Here is an 18,428-nt window from a genome sequence, read left to right as displayed (position 1 = left end):
AACACAGGTCACCATGGGGACAATTTGGAGGATGAGGAAGAAGGATGTGTGAAGGGGGAGGGGATAAGTTTTAAACTGAGTCTGCAAGGAGGAGTTGCCTAAGCTCAAAAGAGTGGTTCAGGAAGCAGAGCCATTATATGCAAAAGCATGTAATGAACATAGAGATCATGTTCTAAAAATTAATTTAACAACCATTCTTGGATAATGAACAAATGTTTATTAAAGAGCTAATGGGGATGATGTTTAGAATTTGGAGAGAAATTTACCTTTATTTGCAATATTCTAATGTGTTATGGACTTAGAAAATTGTAGAGCAACTGGGTGTGGTAGCTCACACCTGTAATCCCAGCACTTTGGGAGGCCGAGATGGGTGGATCACCTGAGGTCAGGAATTCAAGACCAGTCTGGCCAACGTGATGAAACCCTATCTCTACTAAAAGTATAGAAAAAAACCCCAAAATTAGCCAGATGTGGTGATGCACGCCTGTAATCCCAGCTACTTGGGAGGCTGAAACAGGAGAATCACTTGAACCTGGGAGGCGGAGCTTGCAGTGAGCCAAGATCACACCATTGCACTCCAGCCTGGGTGACAGACCGAGACTCTATTTCAAAAAAAAAAAAAAAAAGAAAAAGAAAAAAAAGAAAATTGTAGAGCAACACATTGCAAGTAATGCATGACAGCTGGGTATTTCTTCTTGGAGTACGCAGTGAGCCAGAGGCCATAACACCTGGCAGGGTCGAGTGTTACCCACTGTTGACATAGATACCTAATTATTTTATTATGTCCTGCTCAGGCTTGATAGTGTCAGAGGATGTGTAGTGAGTTATTCCATTGGTTTTAAGATTTTCTTTGAGAGTCAAAAATTCAGGAAACAAGGCTACAGGAGTTTTGATAGCCACTGTTCTGGTGGAATAGAATGGTGTGGGTTCAGAGACTGGATTAAAGGCTAGAGGTAAATTTCAGCCCCTTGGAAATGGAGCAGACAATTTTGAGAATTATAACTTGTCTATCTAGTTCTGGATTTGAACCCAGAAAGTTCCCTTAAAAAGTTGCATTTCTAGGCCGGGCGCAGTGGCTCACGCCTGTAATCCCAGCACTTTGGGAGGCCAAGGCGGGTGGATCACAAGGTCAGGAGATCGAGACCATCCTGGCTAACATGGGGAAACCCCATCTCCACCAAAAATACAAAAAATTAACCGGGCATTGTGGCGGGCGCCTGTAGTCCCAGCTACTTGGGAGGCTGAGGCAGGAGAATGGAGTGAACCCAGGAGGCGGAGGTTGCAGTGAGTTGAGATCGCGCCATTGCACTCCAGCCTGGGCGACAGAGCAAGACTCCGTCTCAAAAAAAAAAAAGTTGCATTTCTAATAGTACCTCTGATTTACATTGATATGTTTGTATTGCCTTTTTACCCATCATGACACCCTGGTATGTACATTATTGAAGTTGATTTGTGAGTTCTGGTGACATGGAAGTTTTGGGCTCTCAGTGTGAGAGAAAAGATTCTGCTTCTCACCATGACCCCTCTGCCACCTCTTCCAGGGCTGCGAATAAAGGAGACCAAGGAAGTTTATGAAGGTGAAGTCACAGAGCTAACTCCGTGTGAGACAGAGAATCCCATGGGAGGATATGGCAAAACCATTAGCCATGTGATCATAGGACTCAAAACAGCCAAAGGAACCAAACAGTTGAAAGTGAGTACATGTTTGTGGCCTCTTTTCTCTTGACTCTACCAGCACTGTGGCTTTGGGCAGGTGCTGTAGCCTCTCTGCATCCGGTGTCCTGACCTGTGCACTGCAAGTGTTGATTTCTCACAGAACTGGTTGAGGATATTGTGTGTATAAAGCAGTACCTAGCGGCTGGGCACGGTGGCTCACACCTGTAATCCCAGCACTTTGGGAGGCCGAGGCGGGCAGATCACAAGGTCAGGAGATTGAGACCATGGTGAAACCCCGTCTCTACTAAAAAATAGAAAAAAATTAGCTGGGCGCAGTGGCGGGCGCCTGTAGTCCCAGCTACTCGGGAGGCTGAGGCAGGAGAATGGCGTGAACCCGGGAGGCGGAGCTTACAGTGAGCTGAGATTGCGCCACTGCACTCCAGCCTGGGCGACAGAGCGAGATTCCGTCTCAAAAAAAAAGCAGTACCTAGCACAGGGCTTGCACATGGGAGAACTCAAGGAAGATAGTTCTTTTCTTACTTACTTACTCCTAGGAAACTCTTCATGTTAAAACGTGAGCTATGTGATTAAGTCAAGAAACTACCTCTGCCATTCCATGTCCCATATTATGACCATGCGTCAAATACGCTGGGCTGGGTCTGAACCTGGGCTTTAATTTTTCCAGTTATCAATGCCCATGCTCATAGAAAGAAACAGCACTGAGTAATCAAATGAGAGTTGTATAAAGATGATGGATGGACTTCCCAGGGGCCACATGCAGAATCCTGACTGCAGTTGCTTGTGTCAGGAACCTGTGGTCGCTTCAGTGGCTGGTTCTGCTCAGTACAGGGCTTTGTGGAGAGGCCAGAATGGCGACACTGGATAGCCCTCGAAGACACTCCTCAGCCACCTGTCCTATAAGTCTTTAGGATGGAGGCAGTAGAGTTTCTAGGGGAAGAGCATGAGTTTTGGAGTCTAAGTCCTAAAGGAATCCCTGACTTTGTTACTTACAACTCTGTAGCATTAATCTCTGAATAGTAGTTTCTTTATCTGTTGAATGGGAATAATAATTGCCTGTCTTTCAGGGTTATGGCTTTGGGTGTGGCACCGAGTTACCTAATGAATGATAACTGTTAATGTTATCGTGAGAGCCTTCACTTGGAGAAATGAAACAGTCCAGATTTTAGGCTTTGCCTTATTATTATTAATAAATATTATCATTGTAGCTCTCATTTATTGTATGTGCCAGGCCTTGGACTAAGTGCTTCAACAAACATTTCATTTATTGTCATTTATAACTTTATATGTATATATATTTGTGTGTGTGTGTGTGTGTGTGTGTGTGTGTATAATTTCCCTCATGTTACAGATGAAGGCTTATAAAGAGGTTACATGGTTATCCTGGGATCATCCAGCCAGTCAGGTGGCAGAGCTGACCCCCTGAGCCCTAACTGTTGTGCCGTCTGCCCACCAGCTTGCTGTGTGACCTTTGGAAGTCAGTTGAGCTCTCTGGGACTCAGTTTTCTCATCTATAAACTGCAGGAAATTGACCATATAATTTCTCCATCTTTATTCTGTTCTACGATTTTATGGTTCTTTGATTCTCTAAGGTTGTTTCTTGGTCACTGCTTTATGGAGATCATAAAAATGTCACTTCTTCAAAGGGCCATTTTTCTTTTTCCTAACAGGGTTTCAATCTCAGGAGCTTGCCTCTGCAAATATCTCTTTTATACCTACCCCTTGTCACTTCCATTCTGAATTAATTAGATTTCTCAGTAGCATCTGCCACCTTTCCAGTAATTACATCTTCAGTCAATTCATTTGGGAAATTAACCGGTATAAAAATGCTTGAGGCAAAAAAGAAGTATATTCTCCAATGTAGGACAGATAAAATAAGGCATACAGTTTAAATTTCAGCTATTTGTAACGCTGCTTTGTACAGCTTCTTTACAAAAATAATGTAGAGGAGAAGATGAAATTTTTCTTCCAAAATGAATACTTTTAGGTACTTTTAGAATATGTACAAGATGTTTGGATAGAAGGTGCTCAAATACTTGGTGGATATTCAAGTCTGAAGGAGTCTTCTGAGTCCTCGCAATGAGAATGCCGTTAGTACTCCTAACCCCTTCGTGCCAGGCCTTACCTGAGGGCCTCACCCACTTTTGTCCTTAGGCGCACAGGCTCACAGCAGTTCTGCCAGGGGCTGCTGTCCCCACCCAGCCAAGGAGAGGCAGAGCCCTTGGTTTCCTGCTATGGTGGTAGTTTTTTAAAAGCTTTATTGAGATAGCATTTTAAATAAAACTCACCCATTTTAAGTATACAATTCCAGGAATTTTAATGTATTTTCACAGTTGTACAATCACCACAATCTTAATTTCAGAACATTTTCATCGCCCCAAGAAGAATCCTCCTGCTCATTTACAGTCATTCCCCATTCCAATTATAGACCTCGGCAACTACTAATCTGCTTTTGGTTGCCTTCTTTTGGACATTTCATATGAATGGAACATACAGTGTATGTCTTTTTTTGTATCTGGCTTCTTTCACCAAGCCCTGGGTTGTTACTTTTTAATTTTGTTTGGGGCAAAGCCCAAGTTTTTTTCCACCATAGTTACATTATATCACATAGCTCTCCATGAAGACCTCGAGAAACTTATGTTTAACTACAGAATCCTTACAAAGGCAGCTGTCCTAGAATGTTAATCACTGAGGGTCACCAGAATCTGGAGAAAAGCAACAGTTCCCTAAATCTGCTTATTTCCTTTCCTGGAGATACAAGCAGGCAGACCCAAGGGCACAAACACTGGGATGTGAATCAAAAGGCTTGGGAAAGATTCTCATTTATGCTTTTCTTTGAATTACTATATACATCTGTGATTGCACCAGGGTGCAATAGATGAGGAAACTTAGAACTGAGAACCTTATCCAAAATCATAGGCCCTGCAAGATGCCAGCCTTGAGATTGGTAAGCAGGTGCTGGCAGGTACTTCAGTTGCAGAAAGTTCCACCCCACCTGAGGTGAGGCAAATGAAGGAGTGAAGCAGGGATGATGATCTCAAGGGGGTGATAGGGTCTGTGGTCCTGTGGACAGTGGGGGCCGGGCCCACCCATCTCAGGGCAGCCAGGACCATCCTTATAAAAACGCTGCTGCCAGTTTACAGCCTTTGGAATCAAGGGAAAGAGAAGAGTAGCTGTCCCATGTGTCCCTCTCATGCTTGTTACACAGGGATGCAGGTATGCTGGCCCCCCTATTCTCTCCCTGATGTGCTTAGTCCCCGAGCCAGTCTCTCGTGTGGTACTCGTGCATTCACATTCCTGCAGGTCCCAGTATACATGCACATGCAGAACAGGCTTTCTCCATGCACTTGCTAGCTACCTCAGATCCCTTATGAAAAGGTACCTTACATGGTGTCTGAAGGAAATAGAATATGTATTACACTTCTGATTTACATTTTTTTTTTTAGCTGGACCCCAGCATTTTTGAAAGTTTGCAGAAAGAGCGAGTAGAGGCTGGAGATGTGATTTACATAGAAGCCAACAGTGGGGCTGTGAAGGTAATGCCTTCCTTGGGACACAGCATTGTCCCTGATTTGTTTGCCATGAGAATACCTACGTGACAAGGGAGTTGTTTTCTTCAGAGGGTATGGGGTGTGTGGGGAGGGGCTGGTGTCTGTTATGAGGCTGATGGAAGGTCAACTAGTGGCCCTTTATGTATAATAAAGTTTGCCTTCCTTTTATCTTCATTCTTTAACCTTCTCACGATTAAAACAGGCAGTCTGTTAGAAAAAATACTAAAACCTGTTCAGAGGGGGAGGACAGGGTGAGAAACCAAAACAACTTTAGTCATTTTCAAATTGAAATGTGCAGTGTATTTAATCTTCCTTTTATCTCTTTGGTATTTTCTTCCCAAGATATATGCATGTGGGAAGGAACGCTGCTTTCGTTGGCATTCTTTTCTATCTGATTTTCAGGGTCCTGTACAGTGTTCCTCACTGTTTAATGGATGGGCATAATACTTCATATCAACAATAAATCACCCACCTACAAAAGAGTCTGAGCAGCTCCTCCGCCTCCAGTTAATCTACTGGATTTGCCCTTTATCAGGAATTGCATACAGTTAAAAGAAAGAAGGGAAAAAGGATTTTGGGGGAAAGTATCAGGTGTTTTTCAACCCAGTTTTTGGAGCCCAGCGATGAGCAGATAACTCCCTTCTCTTGGCAGCAAGGGAGTGGGGCATATTTGGAGTTTGTCAAGTAGGCTGTCAGGCCCGCAGTGGGAACTGAGACCTTTATCTCACTTAGCCCTGTGCCATTTGGGGACTTGGCAGTGAAAACTCACCAGGCACTCATTTTTCTCTCTTTTTGCAGAGGCAGGGCAGGTGTGATACCTATGCCACAGAATTCGACCTTGAAGCTGAAGAGTATGTCCCCTTGCCAAAAGGGGATGTGCACAAAAAGAAAGAAATCATCCAAGATGTGACCTTGCATGACTTGGATGTGGCTAATGCACGGCCCCAGGTACTGCCTCGATGCCTGGGTGACCTGGCACACTAGCCCTTTTGTATGTGCGTGGAGGTCTGAGAATGAATTGTCAGAGTCTTGCTGCCTTTCTTGAGGCAGACGGTCCTTTTCTATCTGTAATGTTCAGCAATTAACATCGACATGAGCTACGAGGGACTCCTTTGTTCCCATTCAAATGCTCTAGTCACAGATGATTTCATGTGTATTGTTTCTTATCCCAGCCAAGCCTCTGGCCCTGAGCTAGCCAGCTTCCTCCATGGCTTTACTCCAGCAGTGGGCTCACGCCTGGGATTCTCTGGGTGTTAATGGCAGGAGGGCAGGAGTGTTCTGTGAGCCCGTTATAGGATTTCAGAAAGCCTGACAAAGCTCTTTCTTTCCCCCTGCTTAGCAAAAGCCACAGTGTTTTAGCTTTGAGCTGGTACTGTTGTCTGCTTCTCATGCAGATGGATACTTATGCCTTGACTAGTAAAATGTAGGAAAGGATGTTATCACTTTACAGCATTTGTAGGAAATATGTGATTAAAAGAAACAAGACACCACTGTTTCTTGTGATGGTCTTCCAGTTTGGTTTCATCTTCATCCTAAAAAAGACCTCCTCACTATTAGGGGATAGTTTGTTTTCTGACTTGAAATTTGATCCATGGGTATTTTGTTCCTTGGAGCTTTGGTCAAGAGATTACTGAAGACTTATCTTGGACCAACAGGTCCCCTTGGTTGGTGAAGTGGCCATCTGCAAACTGAACTCCTGGGAGCCCTTGACCTGAGAAGAGTGTTGGGCTGGGAGTCAGAAGTCAGGAATTGTGTTGCTCCATCACTGACCAGCTTGGTTAATTTGTCACTTTGGGTCTCTGGGTTTTCTGTGGTTTAGGGTTCTGATTTTGAGTTTTCTCCTACCTGGCAAGGCAGTTTTGAGGACCAGACAGGAAACATTTGCTGCCTTTAGCTATTCCGCATTTAGTGAGCACCTCTGTGTCTCAGGGCCTGGTAACTAACAGGTGATCACTAAATGCTGAACAAATGACCAAACACCAGCCTCTTCCTCTTGCTGACTGCACTCTTAGGAGCCCATAGGAGGATGCAGGTGAGTGGTGAACCTGTTATGGAGTCAGCCATTCCACAGGGAGGGGCCCATAGGCTGAGTAGCTCCAGGTTAAGTAAGGACTAGGCTGATGCAAGCCTGTGGTCAAATCTAGTGAGAGGAGGCACAGCAGTATAATCATGGTATATTTATACTTACTCTTTATACTTACTCTTGTAGTCCGTGTGTCCCCAAAGGCACAGAAACATTGGGAGGAAGTCATGAGTCTGGTTAGGGTCAGATGCCCCCTAGAGGGCATTTGACTTGAACTTTAATGACTGGGAACTTCCTAGGAAGGAGAATGGCATTCCTGGCAGATGGAATAGACTCAAAAGCATTGAGTCATAAAAGAGCTTGCGGGTGTCCAGGGCAGGGCTGGTAGTCTCATGTGGCTAATCAAGGAACAAGGGATTGGAAAAAGATAGGGCTGGAGAAGGAGGCTGGGCAGGCCCCACGGAGCTTATACTTACCATGAAAGGATTTTGTTTGATTCTCACAGGTCAGGGGAACCTCTAAAAATTCCTCTATGTTTAGAAGCTCCTCAGGCTTTGAGGAGGGGTCTCCTTACCTCAGGATCCCATGTTGAGTTGATGAGTGGGATGCAGGGGAATGAGGCTTCTGTAGTCACCTTACAAAGCAGCACTGACTCTAAGTCTTCTCTTATGCAGGGGGGACAAGATATCCTGTCCATGATGGGCCAGCTAATGAAGCCAAAGAAGACAGAAATCACAGGTAGGAGAACCAGCGTGGCCTGCGAGCAAGGGGCAGGGTGGAGGGCCCTACATTCTGAGATGCTCTTGCGGCTCTGTGAGCACATCCGCCCTGAGAAAATGCCTCAGAACAGTTCCTTCTTCCTCATAGTTCAGAGCTTGACTCTAGCCTTAGTCTCTGGCATTATTTAGGCAGCCATACAGCAAGCACACTGTGTGGTCTCTGCCCCACTGCAGTCACAGTTTCTGGTCCCTGTGAGGCCCCAGAAATGTGGATTTATTTCACCCAGCTCTGCCCGAGCACAGACTTGGAGCCTTGGTGCTGTCAGCCCCTCCCTAGTAGAGCACAGGGCAGCTTCACAGACCAGCTCCACGCACTGCCCTGTCCAGTTCGTGGGCTCTTCCTAGAGCTCCACAGGGGACACTGCTGCTGCTCTCCTGTGAACCTTTATTTTACCCTGCGACTCTTCCCAGCTTTCCTGTTGCTGTTTTTTTTCTAATTCCACCTACAATTTCGTCACTTTAAGATGTTAGTTAAACATTAAAAGCAAATATTATCTTTAAAGTTTTAGCCAGGGCAGCAATCTGAGACCTTTCTGTTTGAGTTGTCAGGAGCAGTTTCTTTCTTTTCACATGATTTTCAGTGTGCATCCTCTTCGGACAATCCCGGCCTCGTGCCTTTGGTGGAAGACGCTGCCTCAGATCTTCCAGTTTTCTGTTTGTGAGCTGCTCCCTCCTGACAATAACACAGGAGCTGGTTTGGAAAATGATCACTGAGACCTTAGCTGGGTTATGTAACTTTTGAGAGACTCATCCCTCTAGGAGCTCTGAGATTGGGCCTTTCTTCAGAGCCTTTCATTCCTCGAAGGTTTCTGCTCAGGATTCTAAAAGCACCCACTTCCTTAGTCCAGGCACTTGATTGAAAGTTAATTAACCTGAGCATTGTTGTATGGGACCAAAAGAAAGGGTCATTTACTGAGTATAGAATAGGAAAATTTGCATGTGAAAACTCATTTCACTCAGGGCTCCTAAACTCCAGTGTCTCCTAGATCAGACAGAGCTACATTGGGTGTGTGGGTGGTGATAAGGCATGGTAGGGAGTGTGACAGCAGTGAGCATGTGCCGTGAAGGGATTCCCATGCAGAACACCCGTGCTACCTTTTTACATTTTACCAAACACATCTTTTGGGGGAGGCTGCCAATGTTGTGACCTTTAGGTGTGATTATCACTGTGTTCAGATGATGACACTGAAGCCGGGAGTGGGGACACACCCTGTCAGGGATCACATAGCTAGTAGGAAAACTAGGCTCCCAGCGTGGGTTTGGATTGAATTCAGGTGGAGGAGAAAAGGCGATAGTCTCTCCCAGCCCTGTGCTGACTTTGCCTGCCCATCCTTGCATCTCCTAGACAAACTTCGAGGGGAGATTAATAAGGTGGTGAACAAGTACATCGACCAGGGCATTGCTGAGCTGGTCCCAGGTGTGCTGTTTGTTGATGAGGTCCACATGCTGGACATTGAGTGCTTCACCTACCTGCACCGCGCTCTGGAGTCTTCTATCGCCCCCATCGTCATCTTTGCATCCAACCGAGGCAACTGTGTCATCAGGTAGGATGGCTGCCTGCCAGCCACAAGGCTTTTTTACCTTCCATCTGGGCTCGTTTGTTCCTCAGGATCTCGCTAAACCCCACGAGGTGGGATGGGGATGAGGGGAGGTCACGTTGTTTTTGAAGGAAAACGTGCCAAGTGGCTTGCTTCTGGTCTCATTTCCCTAGTCACCAAAGGCAGCAGCTGCCCTTTCACTCATGATGAGGGTCTCCCATGTGATCTCTGGGGTGTGATACTACAGTCTGGTCATTCAATTGGCGTGCACAAAGGTGAGATCAGACAGGGCTAGCCTTTGATGACATTATACACATGAACGTCTTCAGTCTTCACCTGCACTCTGAGAGGTAGGCATTATTGACATCATTTTTCAAATAAGGAAACTGGAATCATAACTTGTCCCTCATCAAAAAGACAGGATAAGAACCCAGCTCCTTCTGATAACAAAACCAGCATTTTCTTTCTATCCCAGACCTCTGAACCACACTGGTTCTTTCCATCCCCCCGCTCCACTCCTTCTCATCCCTTTGGCTGCCTTTGGGCAGGGCAGATGTTGACCCCTGAAGACAAGTGTTCCTATGGTGCTAATCCTGCCAAGATTGGCCCAAAGCTGGGTCAGGGACCTTCCTGGGGTTGCTTTTTCTCCTAAGCACTCTCCAGGCTCGTGGTCCTAGAGAACATCCCATCTTCCCATCTCTCAAGCCCAGTGTCAGTATTCCCAGTACCTGGTAGTTTTATTACTCTTTTGGTTTTCTGTCATCCTGTTTAAACATTAGTGCCTGGTCCCTGCAGTGCTTGGGGCACAAAGGTGGGTAATGAGGGGCCTCTTTTCAAGCCTGCAATAGAGTAGTGTGGGGACAAAGTCCCTGAGGCTGCATGCTCAGGGCAGTGGAGGCGGTGGGAGTTGGAAAGACACCCTGTGGCCCATGAGTATCTCAGGACACAGCTGGAGCCAAACTGAGTTTGAAATCAAAACTGCTGATTTACCTAACTCAGCTCTGAATGATGGTGGGCCCTATCTAAGATTTTAGTTTGCTCTTAATAGAGAAGCTTTATTATTAAGACTGTCCAAGCTGGGCACAGTGGTACGCTCCTGTAGTGTACTCTTAGGGAGGCTGAAGCGGGAAGATGGCTTGAGGCTGGAAGTTTAAGGCTGTAGTGTGCAATGATTGCACCTGTGAATAGCTGTTGCACTCCCACCTGGGCAACAGCGAGACCCCATCTCTAAAAATAATTAAAAAAAAAAAAAAATGCAAACTCTGGTGTTGCTGGCTCTGGGTAGGCCCCACAGAGGGGGTTCTGTAGTGCTGTGAGCACTGCAGTATAGCAACAGGCCTTCCCGCTCATGTGGTTTCTTTCACTTGCAATTAGGAATCGAATGCATGATTCAAGTCCATGTGGCAGCATCTTGCAGCTACTCTGAATCCCCGTCCATGATGCTCTCTGGACAAGACCACTGTCATAAGTGCTTCCTAAGTCTTGGAGAGAAAGTGTATGCCAGATCCAGCATGGCTACCTGGGCAGCTTCTGGAGACAGATGCATGTGGGCCTTCTGCCTGGTATGCCTGGCATGCCTGTGGCTGGCTGGACTTTCTTAGCCTTGGCCAGGCCAGGCTGAAGCCTGACAGTGCAGCTGGTGAAAGGGCTCAGCCTTGGACAGATGGTGCCCCCTGCTGGGGAGCTCTGCTAATAGGCTTCCCTCCCTCCACAGTAGGGAACCCAGCCCAGCAGATGCCTGCAGAGCCTGGCATCTCTCACCCCCAGAAGTAAGGTCTCTCAGTCCCATCCCACTCAGGACTAAGGTGCACACAAAGGTGGCCTTGATCTCAGAACCTGCTCATTGGAGACAAAGCTCTGGTCAGCCTGAAACCTGGGAGATTTGACCCCAGCCCCATCTGGGCTGATTTGATCAAGGGCTGCTAGAGGTTGTGGAGACTCCTTGCCAGACTGCAATTACCCAAGTGGAAGAAAGGCGCTCAGAGCATGGATCTTTAGGCAGGTCGGTTCAAGCAACCCAGATTCGGTTGTTTGCTCTGAAAGAGAATTTTGGCACTGTGTTCTAATAGGAAATTTGTTGTAGTGGTGATAATAATGTCAACATGGTGATGAAAAAAGTAATAGCCAACAATAATAGCCATCTGACGTGCTTCCCACAGACTCCACCCCTAGAGGGGAACTACAGGGCTTCCTTACCCGCCAGACTCACATCTGATCTCTAGAGCTCTCAAGGAAAGGAAGGGGGAAGGGAGGTGACTAACTGAGGGCTTCCTCTGTGTCAGAAACTATCCAGAGCGCTCTACATGGGCCATCTCATGTCCTCCCAGGACACCCTGACAACCCTGTGAGCAGCTGAGGTTATCTCCAGACTCAAATGGGAGGTTACCTGCCCAGGCCATAGGCTAGAAAGTGTTGCCACTGGAACCTGAGCCCAGAGGAACGTCTAGATCCAAACTCCATGCTCTCACTGCTCTCCCACACTGCTTTCCAGTGGTCTCTGGGCTGTGAGCGGGGATGGAGCTTTGATGGGGTGCTGCCTGGAGATGGCAGTGGGAAACTGTTGAATGCTGACAACAGACTGCTGTGAAAATGCAGCCTCTAGGAGTGTTCTTTTCCAGGTAGTGTACGCTCCCTCTCAGCTTCTTGCCGCTCACCCCTCCCTGTGTAAATGACCCTTGTGGATTGAGCCTCAGAAGTGAGCCCACTCTCTGATGGCTGTTGTGTTTTATGGAGCATGAATTCCAGCACTAGCCTGGTTCCCACATGGAAAAATTACAGGCATTGGAGTCATGTGGAAGCTCATGACCCAGGCGAGTTCCTTGACCTCTTTGAATCTTACCATCCTCATCAGGAAATGGGAATATCAGCACCTTTTTTGCAGAATTATGTGAAGAGTAGAAAAAGTGAGTGCAAAGTTGTCACCCAGGCCAGTCCTAGAGTATTGCCCTCTTGGAAGCTGATTTCATGCCCCTGCCTGGTCTGTCCTGTAGACATGGCTTGGCCTCAGGGATCTCTGAGAACCCAGAAAGGCATGAGGCCTCTTTATAGCCCCTCCTGACCTTGACAAGCAGCCCCCAAATCCTTTAGGTCACCTCTCCCTGTGGACAGCTGATGTGGGAGCCATTCTAGAAGAAGCACCTGTCCCTGGGCCTCTTGACGCTCCAGACTCCTGGGAAAGGTCCATCCATGGATGACAGGGAGGCAAAGTTCTGTTGCCCACTTGCCTAGCTCTTCCCTAACTTGACACCGTAAGAAGTGCCTTCCCTTCCAAGCTCAGGATCCTGAACTGTTAGATGAGAGCCCAGCACTGATCCCAGCTTGAAAACTGGGAGATTTTCTTTTCATATTGAGGTATAGCCCCTGGGATTAGGAGTTCTTGTAGGAGTTTCTCACTGAAAGTCACTTTGTTGCACCAAAGCATCAAAACTTAAGAAACAGTATGGGGAGGCCGAGACGGGTGGATCACGAGGTCAGGAGATCGAGACCATCCTGGCTAACACGGTGAAACCCCATCTCTACTAAAAAATACAAAAAACTAGCCGGGCGAGGTGGCGGGCGCCTGTAGTCCCAGCTACTCGGGAGGCTGAGGCAGGAGAATGGCGTAAACCCGGGAGGCGGAGCTTGCAGTGAGCTGAGATCCGGCCACTGCACTCCAGCCCGGGCGACAGAGCGAGACTCCATCTCAAAAAAAAAAGAAAAAAGAAACAGTATGGTCTCTGTTCAGTGTAACCCTGTGGCAGATAGTGTTTCAAAAACAAACAAACAAACCAAAAAACAAAAACAACTTTATGGAGACATAATTCATACAAAATACAATTTTTTGTGTGGTTTCTAGTGTATTCACAGAGTTGTGCAGCTATCACCACAATCAATTTTAGAACATTTTCATCAACCCAAAAAGAAACTGTACCCATCAACAGTCACCGTCCCTTCTGCACCCTTACCCCCCATCCACCGGCAGCCGTTAATCAATTTTGTCTCTATAGATTTGATTTTTCTGGAAATTTTGTATAAATAACACCATATAATCTGGTCTTTTGTGACTGGCTTCTTTCACTTGGCGTGATGTTTTCAAGGTTCATCCATGTTGTAGTATGCGTAGTACTTATTTCTTTTTCCAGCTGAATAGTATTCTATTATATGGAATATTTAATAGTGTATCTTATTAACCATTCATTAGTTGATGGACATTGGGTTGTTGGGTTATTATGATAATGCTGCTCTGAATATTTGTGTACAACTTTTTTTTTTTTTTCTTTCTTTCTTTTTTTTTTGTAAGTAGAGATGGGGTCTCACTTTGTTGACCAGGCTGGTCTTGAACTCCTGGGCTCCAAGGATCCTCCTGGCTCAGCCTCCCAAACTGCTAGGATTACTGTGAGCTACCACACCCGGCCTATGTACAACATTTTTAAGTGGATATGGTTTTAATTTCTTTCAGTTATATACCTAGGAGTGGAATTGCTGGGTCCAGTGGTAACTGTTTAACCTTTCAAGGAACTGCCAGCTGTTTTCCAAAGCCATCTGCATCATTTGACATTCCCACCAGCAATGTATGAAGGTCCCAGTTTCTCCGCATTCTTGCCAGCACTTGTCTGTCTTTTTGATTATAGATATTCTAGTGGGTAATGAAGTAATATCTCATTGTGGTTTTGATTTGCATTTCCTCAACGACTAAGGATGTTGAGCGTCTTTTCATGTGCTTATTGGCCGCTTATATATTGTCTTCGGAGAAATGTTTATTCACATCCTTTGCCCATTTTTTATTCGGGTTCTTTGTCTTTCCATTGTCGAATTATAAGAGTTCTTTATATATTCTGGATACTAGATCTTTATCATTTATATATGATTTATAAATATCCTATTCTTTGAGTTGTCTTTTCAGTTTCTTGATAGTGTCTTTTGACACACACAAGGTTTAAATTTCAATGAAGTCCAATTTATGTTTTTTCTTTTGTTGTTTGTGTTTCTGGTTTCATGTGTAAGAACCCATTGCCTAATCTAAAAATCACAAAGGTTTATGCTTGTGTTTTCTCCTGAGAGTTTTATAGTTTCGACTTTTATGTGTAGGCTTATGATCCATTTGTAGTTAATTTTCATGTAGGGCGTAAGGAAGGGGTTGGTCCAACTTCATTATTTTGCATGTGAATATCCAGTTGTCCCAGAACCATTTGTTGAAAAGACTGTTCCTTTTTTATTGAATTGTTTTGGCAGCCTCATCAGAAAATCAAATGGCTGTCTTTTTAGCACTCTTACTGTGTGCCCACTGAGCCCAAGGTTATGTGGATATTAGGTGAGTTACCCATCACATTACCCAGAGAGGTGTTTTTACTGCGCTTTCTGTCAGCAGAAAAGCTTTGTGTTATCTGTGTCCTGGTAGTTATAGGGTTACATAAAGAAGCATTTATGTAGTGATTCTCAACCAGGGGCAAATTTGTTCCACTGGGGACATGTAGCAATGTCTGGAGACATTTTTACTTAACACGACTCAGAAGTGCCTGGCATCTAGTGGGTAGAGGCCAAGGATGCTACTGAACATCCTGCAATGCATAGGACAGCCCTTCAAAAAGAATTAATTTGGTCCAAAACATCCACAGTGTCACAGTTATTGTAAGAGTTATTGTAAGAGGAAAGTAGTCACAAATGAGTCAGCCATGTTGCACATGTGGTGGTGTATCTGTAGGATACATTTCTAGAAGTACATTTGTCTTGCTCCTATAGATAATGCTGTATTGGATTCCAAGGAGATTTAGTTCTGTGGCTTCATAGCTCCAAACTGTCTATCTGGAGGAAGCTCACTTATGGCTGAGTTTGGACAATTGCTGAACGGTAAAATGTTAAAATTATAGTAGACTGAGGCCAAAGCCAGAAATGAACTTTTAAGATGCAAGAATAAATCTGCAGATTTACCAAAATGTAATTATTATCCAGCTTCTTATTAACAGTTCTATAACATTACCATTATGGCTGCCTTGTTAAACTGTGATCCTCCCCACTCCCCGCCCCCTAGCTCCCTAGCTCCTGCTGAGGTCAGCATATGGCCCAGCACCGCTGCTGGCACATGGGGGCTCCACTCAACCAGCCCACTCAGCAGCATCACCAGTTGGAACCATCTCCCACTAATATAGTTTCTAGAAGAAACTTTCTACTTCAGATTCATAGCTTGGACAAATCTCAAAAATGTTTGGTCTTTAATTTCTGAAAAATGCTTAGCAGTCCTCAGCAGCCTTTTCTTTTGTTTTCTCCTCATCAAACTCCTTTTTACCACTTGGCAGCCTTTTAATAGACTTTGAAAACTATAAGAAATGTTATTAATGCATTTCTATAAATTCTGTCCTTGTGAAGTTTGATTCGGGACTACTTTATTTTTCTCTAACCTTTTCTTCTTTAAACTTTTTATGTTTGTTGTGATTTATCATGGGTGGTGTAGAATTTTGGATATTTTTGTCCTTGGGATATTTTAATGTGGCAAAATTGAGATCTTACAATTTCCTCAGAATTCCCAAAAGAATTCGCAAATAAGACTTAAAAAACACTTATGGCCTAAATAGAATTAAAAAATAAAAATTAAATGTAGTTTTAAAAGGTTATTTTGCTTAATGTGAAAGTTACAGGTACACCAAATACTGAGATTTGAATCATGATAGAATTTCATCTTTATAATTCTTCCTAATTTTAAAAAGACATTTGTTGCTGGAAAAAGATAAGTTTTTTCTAAAGTTAACTAATATTTGTATTTCCTATTAGTTTGTTTCTATATTTACTTTGAAGATTTTAATTTTTTTGCGTTGGACTTAACAATTCATTAATGTAGCATTTTATTCTCTTTTTGAATTGTTTTTATTGTGGTAAAATGTGTGTAACATAAAATTTGCCATTTTAACTATTTTTAAGTGTATAATTCATTGGCATTAATGACATTCACAGTGTGGCATGACCATCTCCGCTATTTCCAAAACCATCACCACTATTTCCAAAACTTTTTCATCATGTCAAAAACATTAAGCACGAAGTCCCAATCCTACCTCCCCTCAGATCCTGGTAATGTCTCATTTATTTCTGTCTTTTTTTTTTTTTTTTTTCTTTTAATACAGGGTCTCACTCTGTCACCCAGGCTGGAGTGCAGTGGCACAGTCTTGGCTCACTGCAACCTCTGCCTCCTGGGCTCAAGTGATTCTCATGCCTTACCTTCCGGAGTAGCTGGGATTACAGGCACATGCCACCAGGCCTGGCTAATTTCTGTCTCTATGAATTTGCCTACTATAGATATTTCCTGTAAAGAAACCATAAAATATTTGTTCTTTTGTCTCTGGCTTATTTCACTTTACATGTCTTCAGGGTTCATCCTGTGCTAGCATATATTTTGTTTGCATTTTATTTTTGCAGTCATAAATACGCATTTTTATACCTCAATTAACTGGATAGAATTTAAACAATTAGATTTTATTTTTACTAAAGTTAAATTTTTAGCATGCTTACTTGTTTTTGAAACCAAATATTCAGATACTAACAAATCCAGTTGACATGACTAATTCTTTGTTATATTGATTACTTATAACCGTAGACTGTACAATCCTGCACGAGCTTAAGAGTGCCGGAAGTGTAGCCTTTCTGTTGTTATGACCCCCAGAGGCCAAGGCAGAAGCCCACAGCACATGGGCTTCCAAACACCAGCTGAAGGCTGGCCCCGTGTGCCACCAGTGACTGCCCAGTGCACCTCAGGGTCTGGTGGGTTGGCAAGGTTCCTCCCCTGGGCTGTTATTCCTATGGCTTGGCTAAGGGTTCAAGAGAAAAATAGGCAAATGATGGGATTGGATCCTTCTCAACAAGAAGTAAAATAATATATATATATAAGGGAATACATTCAAATGCTTCATTAGTAATCAAAGAAATGCAAACTTAAGGTGTTACTTTTCCCTCTTTTTCTAAACTGTCAAAATAGCAAAATGTTTCAGAATGAGAATACTTGGTAGTGGCTATGATCCTGTGAGATTAGATAACTCATGTAGCTGAATAAATTAGGATAGTTATTCATTCAAGTAGCTATTCAGGGTTCTGTCAGGCACTACAACAGTTGCTAAGGAAATGCTTATGACTGTATGCATCAAAATATCAATAAAAATAATAGCAACAATTGGAAACTACCTAAATGCTCAACGATTTGGGTTAAGTAAAATATTTAATGGATTGTTAAGTAAATATTAAACATAAGTATTAAGACTGATGCAAGCCAGGTGCAGTAGCTCACACCTGTACTCCAAGCTACTCGGGAGGCTGCGGTGGGAGGAGCCCTTGAGCCCAGGAGTCTGGGGCTGCTGTAAGCCAGAATCATGCCACTGCACTCCAGCCTGGGCCATAGAACAAGACCCGGTCTCAAAAACAAAACAAAACAAAGCAAAGAAGACTGAAGCAACATGGACAAAAACAAAAAAATATGTGCATACTTAGTATAATTTGTAAAATTATGCTATAGAGTATTATATATAGTATATAGTTATATATGTACATATATGTACTATATATAATATATAGTACATACTATGTATTATACTACATAATTTGTATATATATGAAAGTTTGGCAGATATCTAGATGATTATTTTTGAGTATGATTTTAGTTATTGTTTTTTCCTGTTTCCCAGTTTTCCTATGATACTGATGATTACCAAGACAATGAAGTTGGTTTGTTTTTTTTTTTTCTTTTTGGGACAGAGTCTTACTCTGTCACTCAGGGTGGAGTGCAGTGGTACACTCTCAGCTCACTGCAACCTCTGCCTCGCGGGTTCAGGTGATTCTCATGCCTCAGCCTCCCCAGTAGCTGGAATTACAGGTGTGTACCACCATGTCCAGCTAACTTTTGTATTTT

The 18,428-nt window shown here is 44.0% G+C and overlaps 1 protein-coding gene across 1 annotated transcript in view; it reads left to right on the top strand.

The window, feature by feature from the left end:
* RUVBL1 (RuvB like AAA ATPase 1) overlaps positions 1–18,428 on the top strand; it is a 42,818-nt gene that overhangs the window by 17,251 nt on the left and 7,139 nt on the right. Inside the window, exons 4-8 of the mRNA XM_007985452.3 lie at positions 1,542–1,693; positions 5,121–5,210; positions 6,024–6,173; positions 7,923–7,986; positions 9,373–9,571. Coding sequence (XP_007983643.1) covers positions 1,542–1,693; positions 5,121–5,210; positions 6,024–6,173; positions 7,923–7,986; positions 9,373–9,571 — 655 coding nt within the window. The remainder of the gene's footprint in view (positions 1–1,541; positions 1,694–5,120; positions 5,211–6,023; positions 6,174–7,922; positions 7,987–9,372; positions 9,572–18,428) is intronic.

Source organism: Chlorocebus sabaeus, chromosome 22 (genome assembly GCF_047675955.1).
Source record: "Chlorocebus sabaeus isolate Y175 chromosome 22, mChlSab1.0.hap1, whole genome shotgun sequence".
In the NCBI taxonomy this organism is placed as follows: Eukaryota; Metazoa; Chordata; class Mammalia; order Primates; family Cercopithecidae; genus Chlorocebus; species Chlorocebus sabaeus.
This window is presented reverse-complemented; position numbering and strand designations above follow the sequence as displayed.